At 34.5% G+C, this 27,573-nt stretch overlaps 4 protein-coding genes across 4 annotated transcripts; 1 reads left to right on the forward strand and 3 right to left on the reverse strand.

The window, feature by feature from the left end:
- Nucleotides 1-1,633: 1,633 nt before the first annotated feature.
- On the reverse strand, nucleotides 1,634-9,961 carry LOC115449227. The gene is made up of 4 exons (XM_030176972.2): nucleotides 9,653-9,961; nucleotides 5,324-5,497; nucleotides 2,343-2,517; nucleotides 1,634-1,881 (listed from the first exon to the last, which is right to left on the reverse strand). Exons 1-4 carry the CDS (start codon nucleotides 9,737-9,739, stop codon nucleotides 1,679-1,681), a joined length of 639 nt encoding a protein of 212 aa, XP_030032832.2. The 5' UTR covers nucleotides 9,740-9,961; the 3' UTR covers nucleotides 1,634-1,678.
- A 4,035-nt stretch (nucleotides 9,962-13,996) lies between these two features.
- Nucleotides 13,997-16,872, reverse strand: LOC115454858. The gene is made up of 4 exons (XM_037437632.1): nucleotides 16,684-16,872; nucleotides 15,676-15,852; nucleotides 14,579-14,750; nucleotides 13,997-14,378 (listed from the first exon to the last, which is right to left on the reverse strand). The coding sequence occupies exons 1-4, from the start codon at nucleotides 16,768-16,770 to the stop codon at nucleotides 14,203-14,205; spliced, it is 612 nt and encodes a 203-aa protein (XP_037293529.1). The 5' UTR covers nucleotides 16,771-16,872; the 3' UTR covers nucleotides 13,997-14,202.
- A 2,614-nt stretch (nucleotides 16,873-19,486) lies between these two features.
- LOC115455157 lies at nucleotides 19,487-22,021 on the reverse strand. The gene is made up of 4 exons (XM_037437374.1): nucleotides 21,799-22,021; nucleotides 21,124-21,315; nucleotides 20,256-20,400; nucleotides 19,487-20,032 (listed from the first exon to the last, which is right to left on the reverse strand). The coding sequence occupies exons 1-4, from the start codon at nucleotides 21,883-21,885 to the stop codon at nucleotides 19,893-19,895; spliced, it is 564 nt and encodes a 187-aa protein (XP_037293271.1). The 5' UTR covers nucleotides 21,886-22,021; the 3' UTR covers nucleotides 19,487-19,892.
- Nucleotides 22,022-25,141: 3,120 nt separating this feature from the next.
- Nucleotides 25,142-27,232, forward strand: LOC115453586. The gene is made up of 5 exons (XM_037437673.1): nucleotides 25,142-25,285; nucleotides 25,738-25,961; nucleotides 26,238-26,446; nucleotides 26,581-26,731; nucleotides 27,201-27,232. Exons 1-5 carry the CDS (start codon nucleotides 25,224-25,226, stop codon nucleotides 27,230-27,232), a joined length of 678 nt encoding a protein of 225 aa, XP_037293570.1. The 5' UTR covers nucleotides 25,142-25,223.
- The last annotated feature ends 341 nt before the right edge of the window (nucleotides 27,233-27,573 follow it).

The following is a 27,573-nucleotide window of genomic DNA, read 5'->3' on the forward strand; positions in this document are numbered from 1 at the left end:
AACTCATGGACCTTTTAATTGATATTGGTCTCGATGGTAAAGACGTAAGGGTTATCCGTAATCTATACGAAAAACAAGTAGCTACAATAAGGGTTGATAATGATGACACCGATGAAATTCAGATTTGTCGTGGTGTTCGGCAGGGATGTATTATGTCTCCATTGCCATTCAATATTTACTCTGAGGCTGTGATGTCTGAAGCTCTTGAAGACCTTGAAGCTGGAGTAAAAATCAACGGCACGGTCATTAACAACTTTCAGTACGCAGACAATACTGTTGTTATCGCATCTTCAGCAAGCGGTTTGCAAGGAAAGGTAGATAAGGTTAACGAGAGTAGCCTAAAAGCCGGTCTGTCAATAAACACCAGCAAGACGAAACTGATGATAATCTCCAGAAACCCAGATCTAAATTCTAACATATCAATAGCTGGGAAGCAACTAGAGCGAGTACGAAAATTCAAATATCTTGGTGCCTGGGTAAATGAAGCATGGGATTCCGACCAAGAAATCAAGACCCGGATAGAACTTGCCCGCACCTGTTTCAATAAAATGAGTAAAGTTTTGTGTTGTCGTCAATTGAAAATAACGCTTAGAGTTAGGATACTTCTGTGTTATATTATATGGCCTGTTGTCATGTACGGCTGCGAATCGTGGACTTTAAAAGACGATACTTCGAGACGCTTAGAAGCATTTGAAATGTGGTGCTATCGTCACATGTTGCGCATCAGTTGGACGCAAAAAGTCAGGAATGATACCGTGCTCCAGCGTGTCAATATGTCCCGAAAAATGGTGCAAACCATCAAACAGCGCAAGATAGGATATCTCGGTCATGTGCTTAGGCACGAAAGATATATGCTGCTACAATTAATAATGATGGGCAAGGTGGAGGGGAAGAGACGCGCTGGACGAAGGAAAAAATCGTGGCTGAGAAACATCCGGGAGTGGACCGGTATCACCTCCGTTGAAAACCTGTTCCACCTGGTCAATGATAAAGAGAAATACAAGAAGCTGACGGCTAACCTTCAACTATGAAGAGGCACTTAAAGAAGAAGAAGATGCTAAATGCAATTTTTGTACTAACGTCATTGAAATTTTGTAGCGATCTTTGCATCCCGTTATAAGCACATTGCGCGTACAGACGGGCGAGAGATTTAGTGTAATTGCAGTTCATGTAGACTACAGAGTGCAATATGATAAAATGTAAGTAAAATGTGTGCTAAAAATATATTATTAATATACATATCAGGGATGTATTATTTACTGTCCTACTGCTGGACACGGGCCTCCTCTACTACTGAGAGGGATTAGGTAGTCCACCACGCTGGTCTACTGCGGATTGGTAGACTTCACACATCCCCAAAAGTCCTATAGAGAACTTCTCAGGTTTGCAGGTTTCCTTATGATGTTTTCCTTCACCGTTAAAGCAAGTGATAATTCACAAAGAATATACACATCATTTTAGAAAAGTCAGAGATGTGTACCCTTGGGTTTTGAACCTGCGGACATTTGTCTTAGCAGTCCGTTCCACACTCAACGAAGTTATCGCCGCTGAATATATTAAATATGATATTAATATCGACGACTGGATGACTAATAATTTCATCCTTATAACATTGAATAATAAAAGGCACATATACATTACACATTTTATTGTTTATTTTATGACATGGTAACTGTGACTAGACTTTGCTCGGGGCATATTCTTCCTTGATCAGTTCTAACTTATCTTGCTTCGTTGGAGCGACGTTGTTGAATGTTTCAAAGTTCACGGTGTTCATGTGGCATTGTGCTGCCACAGCGTTGTTCTCAAATTGGAAGGTGCAGTCGTTACCCAGTTTTTGAACTACACTTCTCACCAATAGGATGAGGTAAAATTGTAGCACTGAAAAATAAGTATTAAATAATGAATTTACAATGTAAATAATAACATTAAAATAAAACCATTTTAATGAAAACTATTTTTCGGATTTTAATATTTTAGTTTTCTCCCCACGTTTCAAAGACTTTGCAGCCTTCATGGTCACAGGGTGGACTGAGGTGTTGGTCATCCGCAAAATCAAAGTTACAATATCTACCTACATTTTACAAATATACATTTTTTTTAAATTTTAGCTGTTAAAAATGTTGTGTATTTGTAAAAGTCCTCCCCGTGACCATGAAGGCTGCAAAGTCTTCGAAACATGAGGAGAATACTAAGATATTAAAACCGCGATAAAATCCGAAAAATTGTTTAATTATGTCTAACGTTCGCGTAAATATAAGAAATCATTAAACCATTGTTCAGATTTGATCACGGCTTTGGAGCTGTAGCCTCTAGACAAAGTAGTAATCATTAATTCTTACCAGCATTCATGAACCCGATCGTCAAAGATAGTACAAGCCATATTTCACCAAGGAAAATGTATGCCGTCGCCATGAGATACAACATGTAGATGAAGTATAATGAGAAGGCTAAATTAGAAACGACAAATATGAATATTTGGTAGTATAAACATGATTTCATCAATCGTTCATGTTTCTGTAACAAAAAACAGTTTAAATCTTATTGCCTCGTAGACACAATTTTATAGTATTTGGTATGCTGTAATAAGGCCTCCGGTTCAAACTCCGGCATGTCTAGTCATTTTGGGTTTATTCTTAGTGCTTGGACTGTGACCGGAAAGATAATAGGCCATCTATTTGAATGACTGCCTCGGCGGCGTAGTTGTACTGTTTGCGCAGTACGGCAGAGCTCTGAGGTCCTGGGTTCGAATGCCGGGCAAGCGAAGTGATATTTGGGTTTTTCTGCTCAGTATCAGCCCGGTGTCTGGAATTAGTGCCCATGTTGCGATAGGCTCACTCCCTATCACATCACGACGGAACACTCATGGCAAAAAGTGGGTCCCTTGGTTGCTCCTCTGCATACCCCTTCGAGGATAAATGCGTGATGCGTGTATTATTATCATTATCATCAGCCCCAAGATGTCCATTGCTGAACATGGGCCTTCTCATGATGTATGTAAATTTTAATGATGAGTGAAACCTATTATAAAACTAGTATGTTATGTTCCCCACTTGGAAATCGAAACCTCAACCTCTCAGTTCACAGCTCAACTCGCTAGACCAAGGCGACTGGAAATCAACAGCGATAAATAACAATTAATTGCGTCAAACATAAACGAACGTGTTGTGTTTCCTCGTTGCTTTTCAAGCGAAAATACATTCTAGGAATATAGTATTAAAGATAACTATGTTGTGAACGTCAATGTTATCAAACAATAACACGCCGCAACATACAGATGTATATAGAATGTACTGTGCATTGCATAAATATGGGCAGGAAATTATGAGAAATAAAATGAGTGTGTGGTTAACACACAAAGAATATCTACATGGGCGCCGATAGGGGGATACAAGTAAATGCACATGCATCCTCCTGCCCAGAAATATATTACAAAAATAAAAGACACTGAATAAATCTGCAACAATAGGAACTATCGACTACAGAGGTTTTTTTATGATATAGCATTTTGAAAAACTCGCGCGATTTGAATTTGAAAAAAAGACTTAACGAAATATCATGAAGTCTTTTCATGAAATTCAAATAATATAGTTCAAATTCAAATAATATAGTTCAAATTCAAATAATATAGTTCAAATTCAAATAATATAGTTCAAATTCAAATAATATAGTTCAAATTCAAATAATATAGTTCAAATTCAAATAATATAGTTCAAATTCAAATAATATAGTTCAAATTCAAATAATATAGTTCAAATTCAAATAATATAGTTCAAATTCAAATAATATAGTTCAAATTCAAATAATATAGTTCAAATTCAAATAATATAGTGTCTATATAATAATATAGTGTAGTGTGTAGGTGTTGATGCGACCCCCAAAAAACAATCTTGGCGGCACCCTTGAATGTCTACATTACAGATCTACAGAAAAGAAACAAATATTGGCCAGGCAGGAGCTTTGTCTCTTACTACTGAGTCGTTCATTGCTATACACATTATTTATATAATCTATGAGCAATTCAACAAATACTTCATTTTCGTAATTTTTAACGTTATATGATTCTCTATATTTTCGTTTCATTGGAAACGCTATCCTGTGACTATTTCTTCCTAAGGAGCCATCACATTCTATTTATATTTACATCTGTTTCTGTTTTAGAATCCACCTCAGACTAAAAAATTATTTAACATACCTATATACTGGTATGCAAATTTGGAGTCTGTGACTAATTGAAAAACCCAATATCACTTTGCCCGGCCCGGGGATCGAACCCGAGACTTCAGCACTGCACTAGTACCATAATACTTACGCCACCGACGACGCAGTCTAAAAGATTATATTTCGAATTTATCATATTTTAAAGTTAACACCTTCTTGATTTAGGGGCAGTGTGTATGGACTGCGGACTGGGAAGTTGTAGGTTCGACTTTCAGGCCGGCCAAGATTATTAAAAAACTTGCTGGATATTGCATCCCTACATATATCGATCGTTATAACTAAGACAGCAGCAGACACCGGCGCAATTTTTTTTATTTATTCTTTATATATAATACAATAAGAGTTAGAATACTAATGCGATGTTATACAGACAAATAAGTTGTTAATTTTTTTGTTTTGACCCCACATTGCAGTCTGTTACATACAAGGTCATTTTGACATTGCGTTACTAAATAAAACCATATTCTTATCTTCATGAAAATAACACTTCACAATACTCGACTCGTAGATTTTAAATAAATAAGTGTTTCGAACAAAATAAATATCAATAAAAAGTATTTTTTATGCGTTCTAATGTCACTACTACTACTCTAAGAGAATTTGTAGCAACGGTAACATCACACTTTCAATCAGAAATACACTCACACGCCCACCATATTTTTACTATACTTAAATGAACTGCTCTAAACAATAACAAAAAAACAATTGTATTTTTTTTTTCTCCTCTCTTTATCATGCACTGTAATCTTTACCTTAACTGATTTTAAAAAGAGCTAAACCAGAGTTTCTTGCCCGTTCTTCTTAGTGAGAACTGCTTTCCGAACTGGTGGTAGAGTTAATATTGACGGAATCTAAATAATCTATAACATTTTAAGTATCAAGTAAATCATTTCATTTCATTTCACTAGACTACAAATGATCGAAAAGTCAAAATAGTAAAATCGATATTTTTGATGAAAACTTTCGTCATTCATGGATTATTGGCACAACGTTACTAGAAGTAAAGACTAGTAAGTATGTGGTTTCATTCATTAACGCAATGTCAAAATGACCCTGTATAGGTAAACATGCACTTATATGAAAATTGTATGAAAATCCTCACCTTATGTGCGCTTACTAAAAATATAATACTAAACACGGCATCCACAATCGTAACAGTAAGTATTATCGACTGTATTACGATTGTACTGGTATAGCTGTAATAACCTCGCTTTGACCTTTCTATGCTTTCATCTAAGAGTATGCACATCAGGCCTATGAATGCAATAGCTGCCACCTGAAACAAAAAAAAAACTTATTAACTTATATGACTCTCAACCCGGGGTAAGGTATAGAGAAATAAAACTATTTTTTGTAATTTATCGCTGCTTTTTAACCGACTTCAAAAAGGGAGGAGGTTTTCAATTCGACGGTATTTTTTTGTGTATTTGTTACGCGATTACTCCGCTATTTGTGGACCGATTTTCAAAATTTGACTCCAAAATTGGTAACTAGTATATAGGTAATGTTAAATTATTTTTTTAGTTTTTGAAGGCGGTTTTTTTTTATGTTATAATTTTCTCCCGACATTTCGAAAACTTCGCAGCCTTCATGGTCACGGAGAGGAATGAAATCCGGGAAATAGTTTTATTTCAATGTCTAACATGCACGTTAACATAACAAATGATTAACTACAGTGTACAAATTACGAAGGTTACCTGGTTAACCCCAGAATATGATTCGTAAAAATAAGTATAGACAATGGATATACGAACAAATAGGGACTATTTTACTTTGCCCATATACAAAAATTACAGTGTGACGGGCTTTTACAATATGCACAGTGGTATCTAGCCATATATAAAATATAGCGTATCCGCCCACCAACAAACATTTAGTTCACTCATGTTACTACCGGGGTTCCGCCCACATATGCGGATCGGACTATGATCGTGCTATGAACGTATCAGGCACGGTAGAACACTAGAACAGCGATGGCGAGCCTTTATGAGGTTCCAGTGCCATTAATTTTTAATAAAAATGGCCTGTAACGCGCCATCCAGGATCGGTTTTATCTATCTCTTTATGACCTGACTACGGGTTTGTTTTATTTGTCTTTTGTCGCGGTTTGGCATGTGGCTTTACATCTGATGGTAAGCGAAGTGAATTATTCGCGTGCTGGGATTATTATATCACGTGTTACCACTGGCACGTGTGCTATTCGTTCGCCATCCCTGTACTAGGACATATCAACAGGGTATCATACCCGAGCATAGCGGTTTGGAAACGTTTCCTGCCATGCTCGGAGCGTACCGGCACCGGCAAAATATTCTCACCGACAATAGGGTAATTTCCTGTTTGATTTTGTATATTATTTATGTGACAGAAAAAAAATATGACAAAGAAAATCTGTGCAATCATCAAAATTGGTTGAAAAATAAAGCAGTTATTCAATTGAAATATTGTTGTGAGCAAAAGTGGGAGCGTAGTGGAAATATCTCTCTATCTCTTCCTAACGCACGCAGCGTTATAGCCGGCGATACTTAGTGACGTCATAGTTTGCTATTTGATATTTGACAACTACATTTTCCGCAAACTTTCAAAGCTTTGTAGATTATTTATTATATTATTTTACCGCAAAACTATACATAGCAATCATTTTTGATAAATAAAGTAGTCGACTACCCAATTATATTACTTGTTATCTATCATTTACTCATGAATTTCCTAACGTATATACGCAGAATCGGCCCTATATTAATATTGTATACATAACAGGAAGATGCCTCAAATTATTTGCTTTGTGATTCATAATACTCGCCTCGGTGGCGTAGTTGTATTACGGTACGACTGCAGTGCTTAGATCTTGGGTTCGATTCCTGAGTCGGGTACAGTGATATTGGATTTTTCTGTTCAGCATCAGCTCATAATCTAGAATTTGTTCCCGATATGGCGAAAGGCTCGCTTCCTATGGCATCATGGAACGGAACACACTCGGCGGGGTTAACCAGTTGCGTCTTTGTCTATCGGGGATAAAAGCCATAAGAGTGTATATTATGAATCCGAAAGTTTGTGAAAATGTTTGATACAAGTAAACGCAGAAACAACTGAACGTATTTTGATAAAATTTGGCACACGGGTAGACCATGTCTTGAATTAACACATTGGCTACTTATTATTCCACTAATTTGCTCTCATTGGAAATAATGGAATTTTTCAAATAGATGGTGCCAGCGTCGTACAGTTTTTAGTGACTTTTGTGGCGGGAATGACTTTTCACACGGGCGAAGACGCTAGCAACACTTAGTATTACATATTTTGTTTTTTTATCCACATCGATCTACATGTCCTAGATCTGGCGTTCCGCACACTCATTGGGTTCGAATCAACTGTACTGCAATCCGTATACCAGACTTTAATATGATTTCAACATTAACAGCATGTGGTTATGTACGGAGTGGCGCTCATAATATAAAAACTCGATTGTAAGTGTAAACCTGGATGCGAATAAAAAATATTAGTCAAATAAGTAAATTTATTTATTGTTCAAGTGAATACATAGGTTATAACAGTGTTTTGGTTGCCATTTTAGTTCAGATTTTGAACAAATAGTTTATATAGACGTTCGTGTCTATGGAATATACGTCAATCCGTGTATACGATACATGGGATTTACGTTGTTCGAATTTTAAATATATGCGCAAATAATTTCCTCCTTTCTTCGTGTTCGAAAGTGTCGAACATGGAATCCGCTTCGGCTTTACGTCACGGATCAAACTGGTTTCGTCCAGTGCATCGAACTTTATCACAGTTAACTTTCAATGTTATGGTGGAATCGACAATCTTAATTTGTCGCCGTCTGTACCTGCTAACCCTTGCTGTTTTGAAGGACCTGTTTTACAAGTATCAAGTAGACTTTATTTGACAGTTATCGTATTAGACTAATGTAGTATTTATATTACCATTTATTTTGGGGCATAGATTAGAGTGACTTTTGTGTTTGGCCGGCTTATACATTTGTGACATGAATAGTATTTAGTTTGAAATTGTGAGTTCATTTTACCTTGTTATTCTCTTTTAGTTTTCGCCTGTCATTATGTTTTTATGCTTACATGATTGATATAGATTTTAATTTTATTTTGTTTCTGAACATAAAGTAATAATTGATTTCTCTACTACTGGTTTATATGGAGATATCTTGATAAATATCAGATTTCAATCTGTACTAGATATAAGAGAAAACGAAATAAATCCTGGAATTAATAATTGTGATAGATTTTTGTAACTATTTAAGATAAACACTGTTAAATTTCAAGCAAAATCCCTTTTATTAGGTCCAAAAATATTTTGTCGTCTCGTGATCCATGAACTTTTAAATCCTAGCTTTGTTGAATACTAGGAATGGCCTGTTCCAGAATAATGGCTTCCATTTCAAATTCCTGCTACGAAATCAACATACCCACAATTTCCTTTTGTTAATTAGTGATCATGCGCAGTGTTGACTAATCAACAACCGACCCTTTGTTCGTTAGCTTTTTTTAGAGATAATTAGTTACTACACTTTTTGGTTTAAAAATAAAATGTGAATGATTCAGTTTTGGTACTACATATCACTGATTAATTATGACAAGGTTTTAGGTGATGTGCAAATTGAATTCAATATACTACAATTCTAAGTCTTTTTCAGTGATTTTTTTAATAACCTCGGAAGATAAATAAATAATTTTTAATAACCACGAATCAAATTTTTACCAAAATGAAAATTTTAATATCATTTTTGCAATTAAAGCAAAAATTGACATAGTACCATATCATAGTGAGTCAGTGAAATGCATTAAAATTATAAAATATTTATTAATTATAAATAAAATTAAAAACCAATTCATTTTAAAAAATATTCAATAGAAATATCTATTCTAAATTATTGTACATTAGTTTCATTATTGAACTCCGCTTTATTTCTTTGTTTTTGAACGCGCATACTAAGTCGCTCTAAATAGAGAGCAGCGTACCAAAACACTTAGCAGTAGGGCCATAAAATTAATAAACGTTGTTGTAAAAGGTATTTGAATGCCTTAACAATAACAATCAACGGAATCAATTGAGGAAATTACACCATCTAATTATAATTTTAAGTTAAAACCCTGTCCCTATGAAATAATTGTTACAGTTTCTGTATATTATACTAAGTACCAATAGTTGCATCGATAGTACACTCTTATAAGTCCTAGTATTAAACCTCTCTGGTTTGATAGATGCTATTATTGTATAACTATTGTATTTTTGTGTAAACAATTATAATAAAAAGAAACGGCATAATCAACTCCGCAAATATTGAGAGCAGTTCTGAGAATTATCGATACCCAACTCGCATTTCAATGCATCGTTTTCCTTAACCATGAACGCATTTCATATCCGTACATCAAGTCAATGATTGTATGAAAATACTCACTGTTTTTATATATCCCCACGCTATCAAGCCGGGTCTCAAGGGCAGGCAGAAGCAGCATCTCTTCAACAACGGTAACTCACAATACATTTTTGTTTATTGAACGCACAACTTGACTCGTGGAATAACTTTGATCAGTCAGTGGTGGAATCGTGGATTTAAATACATCTGATATTGTTTTGTGTGGTATATCCAACTATATCAATATTTATGTACCGCGAAACGCTTGTTTACGTCTATTTTTATGTTACGCTGATATCCCACTGAATTGAGATGCGCGAGCGCACAGCGGCACGAGACTGCTGGCTAATGCGTCAGCAGCGCAGCTTCAAATCGTTTATGTACTAAATGTGAAACTTCGTTTAAAGTGTATTCGATTGTAGTGTTGTGTTATTAAAGTGTATTTTTGTTAAGCAGCGGTGTAAGGCGAATTGAAATACGTAGTGCGTTAGCTGTATTATTGGATATATAAGTTGCACCCTTGTCAACCCCGACGGGAATAACGCGTGAGCTTACAGATATGTTACAATAACAATAAAATGCCAGTTCGTATTAAACCCAAAGGCGATCAAAGTACAGCGTTTGTTTAACCTAATTGTATTTTCCTTCTAAATTCTTACTAATATATTATCATACTTCTAAGTAATTAAAAGTTAACCAGTCTATTAACCTAATTCAAAATACCGACTACAAAATGATATCGCACATTATGGCACCACAATAACAATAGGAAAGCAATATAAATTAATTTATATAGACGTTGCTCGCGACTTCGCTCGCGTGAATAGTTACTCGCTACAAAAGTTCCCAAAACACTGCACGACGTCAGCTCCATCTATACATATAATAAAACAAAGTCCCCTTTTCTATCTGTGTGTATGTGATCGATTTTCTCATAAGCTACTGAACGGATATTTTATGAAATTTGGTATGGAGATAGTTTAAGACCCTGGGAAGGTTTTAGGCTCCTTTCTATCCCGAGAAAATATATGTTTTAGGCTATTTTCCAACCCGGAAAACTCATTCACGCGGGCAAAGCCGCGAGCAAATGCTAGTTTATTTAAGAAAGTCTGACTAAAAATTCCATTATTCCCCATGGGAGCTAATTACTGGGACATAAAGTCTTGAGTTAATCCAGGACATGGTTTAACCGTGTGCGAAATTTCGTTCAAATCCGTTTACTTCTAACATACAAACATTTTCAAACTAGCATTAATAATATTAACAAGATAAGACTGGTTCATTATTTTCGCGAAATTTGAGTTAGCGGAGATGTTACTGGTAACTGTATTTACAAAAACATTTACGATAACCAGAAATAAATTTATCTTACTTCTTATCATACTAATATTGTTAATGCAAAATTTGTGCTGGCGTCATAAAATTTGGAATTGCTACAGGGCCCTTATTCTGTATGATAGTGTAAACGCGTAATGCGGCCGTGTCATGTTATCTTCGAGAAATGTGCGTGGAATGGTATTCTGTAAGCCTAATTTCTATAGTCCTAAACATGATGCGTTATGTTACGTGCTTGTTACACACTGTCAAAATAACGTGCGGGATAGAGAATAAGGCCCCTGTACTGGGGCCTTATTCTCTATCCCGCACGTTATTTTGATAGTGTGTAACAAGCACGTAACTCAACGCGTCATGTTGAGGACTATAGACATTTGACTTACAGAATACCATTCCACGCACATTTCTCGAAGATAACATGACACGGCCGCGTTACGCGTTTACACTATCATACAGAATAAGGGCCCTGTATATCTACAAAAAAAAAAACATACACACACACATACATCACGCATTTATCCTCGAAGGGGTATGCAGAGGCACAACCAGGGCACCCAGTTTACGCTAAGTGTGTCCCGTTCCATGATGTGATAGGGGGCGAGCCTACCGCCATATCGGGCACAAATTCCAGACTCCAGGTTGATACTGAGCAGAAAGTCTAAATATCACTTTGCCCGACCCGGGATTCGAAACCACGACCTCAGAGCGCTGTCGTACCGCGCACGCAGTACATCTACGCCACCAAGACAGTCATACTACAAAAAATATAGTACGAATTATATAGTAAAATATTTTTCATGTGGACAAACCTACGAGCAACACTAGCCTAATTTACTGGTAGGTCACTTCCCTTATGTGAGAGTCCGCCTGGGAAAGTCCGCAATATCTATTTCTGCTACCTAACAGCAGTGTGTAGTCAATGTTGTTCCAGTTTGAACGACATTGTAGCCAGTATAACTACTGGACATAATAAGACTTAACATCTCATGTCTTAGGATGGCGAGCGCAGTGGAATAACAAACAATACTTTGTAATTCAAGGTATTGGTTTGTGATTCTACTAATTTTGGGCGGTAATATCACTTACTATCTGGCGGACGGCAACTTGGCGTGCCTTGGAGGACCATTTTTTACAACCTTACCGACGAATCTGATAAACTGCCGAACTGGGGAAGTTTTTTTGATCCGCCCTGGGTTTCGCGTTGTTTAGGGTCGGCAGCAACACCTATAGTCAAGACACTTTTCTCTAAACGAAAACGCTAATAAAAAGTGAAAAGAAAAAATAATGACAGATCCAAACGGTAATAATATTTATTTATTGATTAATTTACACACTTTTATACATGTACAAAGGCATACTTTATGCCTAAACATTATCAACCAGTCAACCTTTGGATGACACAGAGATGAAACAATATAGGTAAGTGTATTAATTATAATATTATGATAAAATATAAAAAGAAATAAATAGCATAAATATAAAGATACACACACAATAAACATAATAAAAGTATACAATATAAATAATATATGAAATGCATTATGCTTATAAACACATACATCAAATATGATACGTGATATCTCTCCCCTCTCCTTGGTATGGCAATGAGAATATAAATTTGTCTACATATACAATAATACACGACTAGGTTTACGATTTCAGTCTATGCAGCAATTATCGCGTGTGGTCATAATAAACATAAATATTACAGCCATTGGCGTATATTCTATAGACGTCCATATAAACTATTTGTTCAAAATTTTAACTAAAATGGCAACCTAAACGTCATTGTTATAACCTATTTATTCACTTAAACAACAAATAACTTTACTTATTTGACTAATATTTTTTATTCAAATCCAGGTGTACAAGACTCGAATTCTTATATCATGAGCGCCATTCCGTACACAACCACAAGCTGACAATATTGACCATACTAAAGCCAGTTTGAATGGATTGCAGTTCAATTCAGTTGAACACAGTGAATGTTCGGAATGCCAAATCTACCTAGTACATAATATATTTCGATGCTTACAGAGTTTTAAACTGGTATAAGATTTAGGAAAGCAAAACCCGAATGTTAATAAATACTTATTTGTTAATTTTATTTACATTAAATTTATGGTTTAACAAGCAATAACAGAAACATCATTACAAATTTCATATATTTACATTTTTAATACACAAACGGCACATCCTCCTTGCCGTTTCCACTTTCTAACTTCTAAACACGGAAAAGTGAACCTTATGGTAAAGGAAGTGAGGTCCATGCCGCGCAAATCCGCTGTAATACGTCAACGGGAGGTAATTACATTCGTGGTAATACTTTTTTAGTATTTTCTAAATTTTCGGGGTTATATTTTACACTGAAGACTATCCCCCTTATTCATAGACGATATTTATCTAAGGACGGAGCATTGCTGTGATAACAAGCCTGTTTCTCAGTGCTGACGGCATGGCAGCCTTTGCAGTGCGTAGACATAGAGCCGTTGCGATTGGCTAATATTGAGCTAGGACTTGAATCTAATTGGCTGTCAGATAAACAAAGCTGAACAAACAGCTAGCTGTCAGATAAACAAAGTTGCGAAACAGACTTGTTATCACAGCATTCCTCCGTCCTTAGATAAATAACGTCGATGAATAAGGGGGTATGGATATGGAAACGAAAAAAAATGCAATATTAACACATTAGCGATGCTGAATGCCGTACAACGATATAGTATATTAAGTACAACTAGTGAACGTAATCTGACCATAAAGAGTATTTAAAGGTAAAATATTGATACATTTAAGTACCTTAAGTATGTAAAGTCTTACTTATAAACTTGTTTTAGCGTTAAGAGGTGGTTAAGAATTGCTTAAAAAGCTGTCAAAAACCTCACCGGTTCCTAGTTTTAACCTTATTAAGAGGCAAGATGGCGGGTTTGACTCACAGCTGATCGAGTATATTTGTGTTTTAAACATAACTTTGCGATTTTTTTATAAGTAAGACTGGTAATGTGTAGCTATATCTAGACTTTTTATATAAAACCCTAAGAAGAAGAAGTTCACTTAGAGTGGACGAACATTCGAAAATTATATTTATATCCTTATCCATAGGATTTCATTTAAAATGACATCTAGATACAACGATATACGTAACACAAATGAAACAAAGTCCTTATTTTAAAGCACATCAAGTTCTGAAGACATTCACGTCATGAATGCAATAACACTGCCATTGCAGAATAAAAATCTGCCAACCCTAGCGTGTAGGGTCAGTGGGCATCGTCATGTATTGTAAGTCGTTGAAGATCTGGAGTCGTATCTGTAGGGTTGCCAAAAGACATAAAACATTTAGGGTTGCCGTCGTGGTTTCCGAACGTCACGTAACCATCATTGCTCTGTTTTCGAATTTCGCTCCTCACCAACAGTATGATGTAAAACTGTAGCACTGAAAAAGAGATTGACCTTTAGTATCATGTAAAAAAAATTAAATAATATTTAGCAATCTCTTCTTCTCAGAAGAAAAGAGGAATATCGAATTTAAATTTATGTTATCTTGGTTTAAAGTACAATATCGTATAATTGGAGTAAGTATAAGCCTGGGTTATCGTGGGATATATCTCTCTTCAATATAAAAATATAACTTACCAGCACTCAGGATTCCGACTATAAAGCATTCTAATAGCCAATCAATTGACAGATAATAAGGAGAGCCAAAAGTGACCACTAAATACACAAACAACAGGAAAAAAACTATGATAAATACTGCAAACATGAATATGTTGTAGCATAGATACGACTTCATTAGTTTGGTGTTTTTCTGAAAGAAAATAATTTATTATTTTATTACATTAATTAATTGACAACTTGATCATATAAGTCGACAGTGGCGAAGGGTGAAATTTGTCGAAAGGGAACACGACATATATAGGTACTGATATGCATTAATGCAGTCTGTAAATCGTTCTAATGACAATTATTTTTTACATAAATTCTACACAAAGGGAAGCCGACAGGAATCGGGTTATATGGACCCTTTGCCACTGTAAGTTGATGCATGGTGACTTGCCTTCCATGTACACTAACACAACTAAACATAAAACTTGAACTATGATATTATAATAAGTGACAGGTTATTCAAGCTAAATACACTCACGCGCACGTCATATTTGAGCAAAACTAAAAAATTATAAAAAAAAATTGAAAACTAAAATTAGAATCCCAATTCTATGGAAATATGGATTACTCCTGAATGATTTTTGACTGATAATAAAGTTTATTTGACATTATTAATTCTTATCATAATGCATAGTATACCATTATGCGATCTTCAGCGTCGATGCCATTACCATTCGGGCGGCTGTTTCGCTATATTCCAAACGGTGGTCGCTATACTGTTATATTTAGAATTTTAAGTGCTTTTTTTATATCTATAATTTGGGATGTGACTGCTCCTGATGGCGGATTTGTCTGTGATGGACAGGGAGTCAAATTCATTACTCAACTCTCCCTGGCCTTAGAATTATTCCGTACTCTTTGTAAATCTAAATTATAATAAGTTTTCAGTTTTGTGTTCAAAAAGCTAACTAATTGTGGAAACTTAATTAAGTCGTGGGCTATGTAATTTACTTTATTTTATGTTTCTCATTATTCCTTGTATGTTTTCTTTGAAAACCAATAAATAAATACTGTCAGGTGCAAATATCTGATTACCTCCAACTGTTTTTATTGCTATGAAGACTTACCGTATGTGCCGCTAATAGCAAAATGAATTGAAATATTGCATCCATAATAGCTACTGCGAGCAGCAAACACCACATCACCACACACGATGTGATGTATGACGTAATATAGTGACAAAGATTCCTGACACTCTCAGACAGGATTATAGATACAATGAAAATTAACACCGTAGCTGCTGCCTGAAATAAAAAAAAAAATATACACACATTCGAAATATGAATATCATTATGATTTTATCAATTTGATTATAGAATTTGGAATTAAAAGTTTGAGATTTTATGTAAATTTTAACCGAATTTTTATTATTTTCTATTGCTCACGGCTCCGCCAGTGTAAAAGATTTTCCGGAATACAAATCCCGCTGTATATTTTCCCGGAATAAAAAGCGTTTAAACTAACAAACTCTTCAGCAATCAGCTTTATAAAATATTAGTATAGATAGATTGGAAACATAATGAATTAATTTGTAAATGAATAAACTGAACTGTCCGTTTCTAAGAGTATAGAGTATACATAATATCGGTAAACATTTAAATCGTTAGAACATTGTAAATTTATAAAATATTTGTTCTGAAGAGGAAGAAGATTAATTTCAATTATTACTTGCGATATTAAGCAGGCAATTGACGATTAAGTCCAAAACCGTAAATGTCTATTTATACGTTTTTTGTAAGTCTCATTAAAACGTTTAATAGTTTATGAATTTTTTAATATCGAAAAGTGTGTTCCAATGTTACACCAGCTTTCCGCTAGATGGCGTTGTTTTCTAAGGCGGTATTATACTTGTTTACAGTGGCGGGCATAACCAGCGCGAGGCCCTCGTCGGGAGCAAAAACAAACGTCCTCGATTTTAATAACGTCGTGTGTGTTTTTTATTCGCCAATTTCCGCCTCTGCTTGTTCACCATAAGCATTATTTTCAATATAGAGTGACGATGACATACAAAAAGTCTATGTTCTAATGTAATAAATAACTATTATGAGATGATTTAAGTAGGTATTTGAACTCACCAGTCTAAGATACCCCCACACTAGTAATCCCGGCCTTAATGGTAAACAACAACAGCATCTTCTCAAAATTGGTAAATCGCAGTACATTTTTTTCTACGAAATCTTTCACACACACTGTCGTAACATGCGTGTTGAATATTTTTCCTGTATATTGATTGTACTGAAGACGCAATTTGATGGTTACTAATATTAGATTTAGGTGCGGCAACAGAATACTGATCGATTATAAGTTATAATCGATTTGAATATATCGATTTACGGTTTAATTTTTTAATTGTTTCGAATATAGAGTTTACTTAGAATCATTTTAATCATCGATTGCAATAGTTCTAAATTTAAATATCTTTGAAATTATTATGGAGAGTTTTCAGGTTCGTAAGTTTTCTTACTTTTTTTTTCTTCGTGGTCATCGCAGGCGACAATTACGAAATAAGAAACTTACAATTTGTACCTTGCAATGTTTACTTGCTTCAAAATTATTTATTACGTATTTTATAATGCTGGTTGGTCCCACAACTATTTTAGGAACCGTTTGTCCCACCGCGTTCTTCATTAAGATTTTACGATCGATTATTGTATTGCACAGTTTGTTATCAATTATATATTGGCATCTACTCTACCATAAACCTGGTTCTAACTTTAGAAATTGCTCGTAGACGCTAGTTCATATATTTGAAGCTAGATGTCGTGAATTTCATTAAAAAACTAATGTTTAATATCGATCAAATTGGTCGTGCTGAGCTAATTTTGTTATTTTGAAAGATAAATAAAGGTTTTCTTATAAATCTAATAAGCTACTGTCAATGATGATGGCGTAGTTGTATCGTGTACGTTGTATGGGTACGTGTACCGCGCGGAGGCCTCAGGTTTAATTCCGGTCAGGCCAAAAACATTATGACTGGATTTTTCCATTTCAAAATTACTCAGTTGCAGTTCAGAGTCTGGAAGCTGGCGGTGTGAAACCCTCATGCATCAAAGAGCACGTAAAGGCATTGGCCCTGAGCCTGATCTTTCTCTGGTCATGTCGGATTACGTTTTGACTGGGCTATGAGGATGAAGGAACAGAGAGTGCACCTGTGTATTCCGCACACACTTGTGCACTATATCCCCTGTGTTCCTGGTTGATATCCGTTGAGATTTCCCGCTGTGCCCGAAGTTCGGCTAGGAGAGATTTATTTATATATTTGTCACTGTTAATTATTGGTATTTCAGAATTTGTCGGTACACAGAAATCATAAAACTACTTTAACTACTGATGTTAATTCACTGAACAAATTATTTTGACAAATAGTATGGACGTATTTCGAACCACAATTTTCTGTAACATTATATTAGTCATTAGGGATATAGTATAACTTCTTAAGAAATATATAATGAAACACCAGATTAAAACATTACAGTATAAGTGATCAAGAATTTATTTTCTAAAGACAATTTTTTTCTGTCTTATTATTTTTTTTAACGTTTCGATAGCTCCTACGTAAACCATAGTATCTGAAAAATATTAAATTATAAAATATCGTATTTTCAAAAGTTTTTTTTAATGAATTTTGGTAGTAAACAATACCTATATATCAAAACGCTAGAAAGTGAAAAACGCTATTTTTTCAGATACGACAGTTTACTTAGGAGCTATTGATTTATCGGATCCTTGTTGCCTACTTACAAACGTAAACATTTATTTTACATAACGACATACGAACATTAAGGTTATTGTTGCTTGTTTCTTTCAAACCAATTATAATTAAAATCTTATCTACTTCTTATCTTACATATAATATAATGCGGAAGTTTTCGTTTATGTTTCGATGTTTTTTAGAAATAAACGCAACAATTGGTGAACGGATTTGGATAAAATTTGATATACGGATAGATCTTGTCCTGAATTAACGTTTAGGCTACTTTTATCCCGATAATTTGCTCCCATGGGATATAAGGGAATTTTTAATCATTTTTTTAAATAGATGCCACGATATCATACCGGTAGCAATTTGAATGGATATATGGTTTTTAGACACTTTTTAACGTAAAGACCTTTCACGCGAGAGAAGCCGCGAGCCTCGTGTTTACAAATGTCAATGTTTATACTGGTAATTCGGTAAGAATTTCTAGAGTAGTCTTTCCTTACCCTACAATGTTTTGTTTTTTTATGACTATAATATATTTTCTCAAAAAATATAGTTTTTATGTTTTTAACAAATGCATTGCCAGGGGCGGGAGCTTGGGGGTATGTTTCCGCGATTTGATGCGTAGCTCGCCGCCCTTACCAAGTTGTATTTGTAAAATACTAGTCTGTATCTACCTTCGAGTGGTAACTGATATAATCTGTGGTTCGGGTGCGGCGTTATTTTTGTCAGGATAAAAATAAGTGATGACAGTATGTTTGTCAATTCGAATCTCTCGTTCATACGGTTTCGTACAAAACATTTGTACATTTTTATAATATCGGATTAACTATTGAGGTAGTTTGTTCGAATAGGTATTCTAGATGTTTTATAGCCCCGAGGGTTATATTCATTTTATATCTGTAAAGTTAAATAAACTTTTATTTTCTTATGATTTTATAAAAAAACAATGTTTAATTGTAAAATGTACATAGATATTGTAATTTTAACTTTTCGGACGACCAACATCTCGGTCTTCCCGTGACCATGAAGGCTGCAAAGTCTTCAAAACATCGAAAAAAATCATAATAAAAAAACCATGACATAATCTGAAAAGTAGTTCTATTTAGATGTTTAACATTCGGATAAACATAAGAAATCCTTAATGAAAGTAAAAAAAAATATCGTCCACATTTTTCAGTACAAAAATACTTTATTTCTACACACGTTTAAATAGATACATTAATCCAGACTATTTATTTAACAGGAAATTATTCCTCTCCAGGTATAATGTTTCTAATCTTCAAAGTACAAGTCAGCACAAAAGTGTTTACAGCGTCGATTATTGCAAAACCCCTTTTGACATAAAATCCAAAATGGCGGATCGAGCAATTACAATAGGTATTATGTAACTAACTGTGCTGTTTAATGTATTTGGGTTTATGTTTCTTGGTAGGAAAAAAATTGGAATAGGTTAATAACCCATCATTTCACAACAAAAAACTCGTTGATTTTTTTTTATTATTTAACAAAAGGCATAGCACAGAACACAATTATTATAAAGAATACTTAAGCACTAAATTAAATTACACGAATAATTTTTTTTCACATTCGTTCTTCCTCTCTCCAAGGTGGCGGGTGGAAGGTTACTTCAGTGATATGGTTCACATAACTCATCCGACCTTCATTATACCTTCTCTTTGATAATTCACTTCTTATCAACAACAAGAGGTACAGATGTAGAACTGAAAAAAAAAGAGTTTACTATTAAAGCCGGGAAAATAGAGACTTGACGTTCAAAATAGGAAATTTGAGAGTGTATGAAGTCTACCAATCCGCACTAGGTCAGCGTGGTGGACTAAGGCCTAAACCCTCTCAGTAGTAGAGGTCCGTGCCCAGCAGTGGGACAGAACATAATACAAGGCAGTTATATTTATTATGAAAATCTTAGGGGGAAATTAGACTTACAGAAACCACAGAACGCTAGGCTGAACTCCAATACATCGAAATCAAGGAACTTCGATTCGTATCTAACAACGAAGAAAGTCATTATAGCCGCCACTGTTGTTGCTATTCCATAGTAATAGTAAGCACGGATAAGCTTCACACGTTTCTGGGAACAATAAAATCTATTATACCGATTTTGATGTAGTTTAGTTCGAAGCATAGTTAACCATAGGACAACTTTAACCGAGGTTACTCCGTCGTATGTATATAAAAATAACGCAAAGTGACCCTACTGAGTGGTAAGTGGAGTTGGGTCCAACCATACGACTTCCTATCCTGATCTCTATTGCTTTTATTTAGAGCCTTCTCTAGCATTCAAGTATTCAATATATTTTTGATCGTCCCTCAGGTAATTTCTTCGATTGTTGGCCAGGAAAAGCAAGAGTTGCAAGCAAGTGGGTCTTGGACATCATTTTGTAACTAGTTCAAAGTTATGTTTGACTAAAATTCAATCATTTTGGCACGCTAAAATAAATAAAAGTACCAAAAGTCGCGTATGCCAATAATACGCCATTATAGCATTCTTTGTCGCTAGTTTAATTTCAATCAAGCATATCCTTTAGTTGTACATGGCTGACATCATTTTTGATGACCTGCATCGGGAATAGTTCGTGGGAAGTGACATTCAAACGTCTCCAACCTGTTTATTAAAGTTTACTATTTTTATAAATAATATTTATGATATCCCTTTATTTAAAAGATATGTATAAGGAGTACCTTTAGTGCTGTGAAACCTGTGAATAACAATCATCTGATTGGCCTCAGGAATAGAATCAAAGAATATGAGTAATATTTAAAAGATAAAAAAATAATTTGCCCCAACACTAACCGTATGACTTCCAACCAGTAACACAATAGTAAAGACCACTTCAAGTATATAGAGTAGCGCTGGCAGCCAGACCTGGGTGTACACCGCAGCGCCCTTGTACACATACAGGCTGTTCAGCCCCATGCCTTCGATACCCTTGCCCCTTTCCACCAGATACACCACTTGGAAGAACAGCACCAGGCACGCGAACAGCTGGAAACACCAGAGTTAACTGTGACGATCTCTTGCTTGGCTTAGGTTCTTATTTCAAAAAATATTATTTAAATTTTGATCTTGACATTCCTTTCTAGATTGTTTGGCCACTTTTCTTTATTTAAAAATTATTTTAACTCAATTTTAAATTAAGAATATTTTGATTTTGTTAATATTATTTTAATTAAACTTTAAAGAAATCGTTGGCTTTTAAACAATATTACTTTCTTTCCTAACTTCCAAACTTTATTTAATTGTTTTTTAACTAATTGCAATATTATGATATTCTCTCTTTCGTCATAATCAGGACCACTTAGGATATCAATGTTAGGTCGTCTTGGCTGAATGCTGCGAAACACTCGTCACCACTACTTACAGCCTTTCTTTGAACACTATTTTATATTAAATCGATTAACGAAATAATACTTTTACACTTTATACTTTCTTTATATTGTCCTAAGTCAAATATAACGCAAAACTTACCAAATTCAAGTATCCAAATATAATGATTCCAATTCTCAACGGCACACATAGACAACACCTTCTGCATTCTGGAATTTCTATTCGCATTTCAAATGATTCCAAATTCAAATATTGTTTAAGATTATTATATCACTTTATAAATGGCATGAATGGCGTTTTGATAACAATACGGTTTAAAATTTTGTGTGACGGCCGACAACTCGCTCGCATAGGAGCAACTATCCCAAGCGGCTTCAAGCAATTATCTTATTTATCGGACACGAGGAAATGACATCGTGTCATGAACTGTATTGTGTTGATCCGAGTTTAAGGACATAGAAACGAAAAACAACAGTTATTTAGTGACCACCCGTTTTTAAATTGAGTTTAATTTGTAATTAATAGTAAAAATATTGAAATAATTATTGAGCTTACATTTTGCCGCTATAATTATGAATTTGTTATTTATTTATTATCATTTGAAACCCATGTAAAGAGCAAGTACATTAAAATGGTATTAATGGAGATCTTTGCGCCTGTTAAATTATTAAACACGGAGTAGCACGAAGAAATATTTGCTCGTAAATATTTATCAGGCGTTTATTGCATTTTCTATTTGCAGATTACCGATAGAGAATTACATAAAAAGGGGTTTTAAGACGTGGAATTCTTAAAATTCTTTCTTATTACTCTGTTTTTTTTTCTAGACTATACGCAGCGCCACTGGTTTACGCAATGCGTTCTCTTAGTCTGTACCCCGTCAGTGTCCAGTGAGTATTTAGAAATATATATGTTATATAAAGGTAATTTTTAATGTTATGCCAGGTTAGGCAAACAAGTCCGGAAAGATTAATAGATTTTTTATTTTTTATGCATATTATTATTTGCTATAATCTGCTGTCTGTATTTTTATGTACGAATTTTAAACAAAGTTACATTCATTTTAAATCTGTTGTCTAATTATCAATGTATACTACTAGTTACAAATTTGTAGTGAAAAAAGAAAAGTTGAAATAAACATATATAATAATTATGTAAATTCACTGTTTTATTTTTTTGTCAATTTTACAATGCTATAAGTAAGTACTTAGTAAGTTATAGGTATAAGTAGTAAGTATATTTTAAGAATGTCGATACATTACCGAAAATTTTCTATTTAATAATTTATGAAACGTTTTATGAAACAATAACATGTTTTGTATTAACTGTTTGTATTTAATTACACCGAACCTGTTCGGATCTTAAAATATAGGGGCTTAAACACTCCCTCGTTTGCTAAATATTTTCATATACAATGAAAATGTTAGTTCTATTTCAATTGGTTCTGTTAAAATAATAAAGTTTTAATTAACTATTGGTAAAGGACGTTAACCTTATCTTGTATTTACGGGTTTATATTTTATTTTTTTAACTCACGCCTCGGCCTGTGAATGACCTCTTTTTGCAAAGAGTTCTAACATTATGTTATAGAGCGGACTTTGGGATGATTGTCATACATAATATTGCGCTTATGATGGTTACTCGATATACCGGGACATAGATCCGACCGTCATCAGCATTTTTTTTTAATGTTGTGCAATGGTAAAATGTAGGTAGACTTTTCAGACGACTAACAACTAAGTCCACCCCGTGACCATGAAGGTTGCAAAGTCTTCGAAACGTCGAAAGAAAATTATCATATAAAAATTCTATTTACCCTACCGAAAACTATTTTTATTCTGACATCGTTTTTTTTCTATATGTGTATACCAAGAAGTTTATAGTGTATCCACCTTACTTGACGTTGGTTAAATTGTCCCAAAGGACAGTCCGTTAGATGAATAACAAAAAATAAATCCAAAAAGTATTTCAAGCGGGCTAGGCCATTAAAAAAAAGAAATAATTTCCCAAAAAGTACTTCAAGCGGGCAAACCATGATTAATAGCTAGTAAATATGTCTATGCCAACATTAATGGAAAGGATGTTTCATAAAGAATAACAACGTTGGTTTTTGTAACATACTAAAGGGTTTGTTTATTATTAAACTCAGGTAATTTGTTTACTTTTAATAACGTTTTGTTTTCATTGTTTTAGGTGGCGCCGGGTCTCTAATGATCGCCATTGCTTTTATATATGGTAAGGTTTAGTGGTCGTGTGAAAAGGTAAGTTTTGGAAGTTATTTTATAGGTTTAATAAAATGTTGGTATTGTGTAACATTTCTAATATTTAACTACTCCGCTGGTACGTTAGTACACATAGTTGAGAATTAATTGATATCATTGTAGAAGAATATAAAAGAATACTCTGATAATGAATATGAAAATCTTATTTACAAAAGTAAGTGAGAAACTATTAAGAAATACAAATAATTTTCGTGTCACAATTCTATAATGTGATCACCGAGTGTCTGTATCTTATTTTGTACTCGACATTGTGTAACAGATTAACGGTGGAATTCCATTATATAAAAGTAGGAAACCTCATAATTTACACACTCATATTCCTTTATCCCTGAAAGGGTAAGCAGAGGCGCAACATGTGCACCTACTATCCGCCGTGTGTATCCCATGATGATAGGGGGCGAGTCTATCGTAATATCGAGCACAAATTCTAGACTCTGGTAATACTGAATAGAAAAACATAACATCACTTTTCCCGACCCAAGTAACGAACTCAAAACTTTAACACGGCAGTCGTATCACCATACAACAACCAACGCATTAATAACCTCATAATTTACCAATAACAAAGAATCAATTTGACAATCATCTCCTCAGCAGAAAAAGTTCATCACCAGCGATAGTAAATACTAGACTGGACTTGTATGATGGAAAATGAAACATTCATCGTCGGAACTCTGTTCGATTGTGATAAACTTAATGAGTACCAAGAGCAACAAGGATTCGTTCCTCTTTGGTTGCAAACAATCGTGGGATGTAAGATTTTGGAGCTACTGAAGGACATGTACGGATTTAAGTAAGTATTTTTATAGCAATAATTCATCTGATATCAATTCTTTTTATTGCTTTGAATGACGAGACGAGTTTGCCGTTCGCCTAATGGTAAGCGATACTACCGTCCTTAAACAGTAGAAACATTATCCAACACCTTGAATTACAAAATATTGTTTGGTATCCCACTGCGCTCGCCATCTTGAAACATGAGATGTTAAGTCTTATTATGTCCAGTACTTATACTGGCTACAATGTCCTTCAAACACAACAATGTCTACATCCTCCTGCTTGGAGGCAGAAATAGACATTGGACATGAATTCCTATAGCTGATGAATTTCCACAATTCTAAAGGTTTTTTCTATTATGAGCAGATTTGATAAGCGTCTAATATACTACTATTTTGCAGTATATCGTATGTGGTACAAAATATTAAATCTAACTACACAATACAGACGATTGCGAAGGCCTTATATTATGATTGTGATACCAGTATTGACATTTACACCCGGCCAATGAGTCTACGACAGGATCTCTTGGAATTTGCCTATCCTATCCAACCGATTTATAAGTGGAGGTATGTGTAAGTTAATGTTTCTTTGATATTGTTACAGCGATATATAAAACTATCTAAACATGTACATACAAATAATAAATTATTGTTAAAAGCCATCTTGCGGCTCATTATAAAACCTTAAATGTAACAGCAGCCATTTTCCTTTTTTTGTCGATAATTTGGTTCCAAAAAAATGTTAATGCATGGCCGGTTCTGCGTTTTATTTTATCCCACAACAAAACAATTTTAATACGGTGGTCAATACGGACCCGAAACAGATATCAACTGAAATCAGTATACGTTTGCATTTCTTTAATTGCTTTCTTTTATTTAAAATGTAAATCGTTATTTTTTATACAGATAATGCATTCCGGATATGCTGACGAGTTCGAATAAACTGTTAAATTTAAAGTGTTGCAGGCTTTCGACAAGTCAACAGTCTGCGTGATGCCTAACAACTTTTCAATTTCCAGATTTGGCTTCCTCCTTCTTCTTCCAGAAGAAAACAACTATTTCCAGCTATTCTACAGCAAGCCTTTCACGAGACCATTATGGAATAGCCTCTACATCGCAGCTTTTATCATATGCATCATATTTTTCCTCCTGCAGCTGTGGGAGAAACGTGTGGTGGGGAAAGTACAGGAGAACGGTATAACATATGAGATGTTGGTAGTGATGGGATCTTATTGTCAGCATAGTAAGTACTCTTTTACTGGTACGTGGAAGTGATAGATTCGAGTAATGGTAGACCAGTGCAGATGAAATCTAGTGTGGACTAACGAAAGAAAGGTGGCCTTAATTATGCCAGCTTATATTATTGGACGTTGACTGGTTAACTGATTTCAGCATATCCACGGTGGTTGCTATTCAGTCAAACACAAAATAAAAACGACTCTTCTCAAACAACTAAGTGTTTCTATCAGTGTAATTATATTAATTCTAACATGTCTATACTGATCATAACTCCTTTCAGTACCCCCTCTGCATTCGGCGTTATCATCACGACGTACAGCATACTTCGTATTCTTAATTTTCTCCTACGTCATCTACTCTTTCTATACCTCGAATCTTCTCTCTCACTTGGTTAATGACAGAAAAATAGTAACGGACATTACAACTTTGTCTACAAATGACTTCGATTTCGTCATTATCGATCATGCCAAATTCATTTTGGAGTATTACGTAAGTATTATATAATTAAATACTTCTACTACTACTATGTGTCTTATAATGTAGTGTTTACATCTTTCAAAATCAAATTAAATTTATGTAACTGATCTTTTGTAATACCTAATCTTATATTAAGAATATTTTAGCATCCTCTACCCAAAGGCAGCCTAAGTGCGTTAATCAAGAAACTGATTGGATTAGAATCTGTTACGATCTTAGATGGCTTACGAAAAGTGAAGGAAGGGAATTGCGCACTACTGTCAGATTACATCACTCTTAACCCTTACATTAGGATGGGTAAGTGTGTCCAAATTGTTCGAATGTAAAATACTGCTTATGTTCTCGACTTTCAAATATACAACTGGAGCTGTTGATGTCCCATATTTTTCTAAAGAAAATAGAATAGGTTTAAAAACAAAACAATATTTAAACCGTCATTGTCAGTATTATTGATTTTTCAGCGTTTAACTCAGATGAGCTATGCGATCTCATTCAAGTGGATGTATTTACTGATATAACAAAGTATTTCTTCACATCAAAGAATTTCACCTACAAGGAACAAATTAAAATTGGGTGAGTGTGGATGCCGTCTTCAATAAATTTACATCACCAAAACCGAAGTGTCTTCTAGCTTATAGTTTTATTTAAACACTCGCGTAATATATTATTATTCTTTAAACTCTAAAAGTATGACGGGCTTTTCACAAAAACTGATCTTTGAAAATAAAAAAAGGCTATGATGGGACTGAAACACTTTTTTTTTCAGAATACAAAGGATCAATGAAGTTGGAATCTTAAGACGACTACTAAATGAGAATCTAGCGCCAGTGCCAAACTGCCATCCGACAAAGCATTTCCAAACCAAAATTATTCAAATATTTGTACCTCTTACCACATTACTATGTGCGTATGGGCTATCACTGCTGATTCTCCTTGGGGAGTGCTACTATTTTAAACGATACAGATTGTTCCCTTATACTGATTAAGGAATATATTCCTCTGCTTGAGTTTTCGAAATTAACAACCCACGCTTCGTCAGCAAACGTTTCGTTTCTCACTTTGATAATTTTAGTAGTTACCTTCGCGGACTCTTTCATGGATACATATCGTATGAGATTATGTTATCGCTTTAGTAGTAA

The sequence above is a fragment of the Manduca sexta genome, chromosome 11, assembly GCF_014839805.1.
Source record: "Manduca sexta isolate Smith_Timp_Sample1 chromosome 11, JHU_Msex_v1.0, whole genome shotgun sequence".
Classification (NCBI taxonomy): domain Eukaryota; kingdom Metazoa; phylum Arthropoda; class Insecta; order Lepidoptera; family Sphingidae; genus Manduca; species Manduca sexta.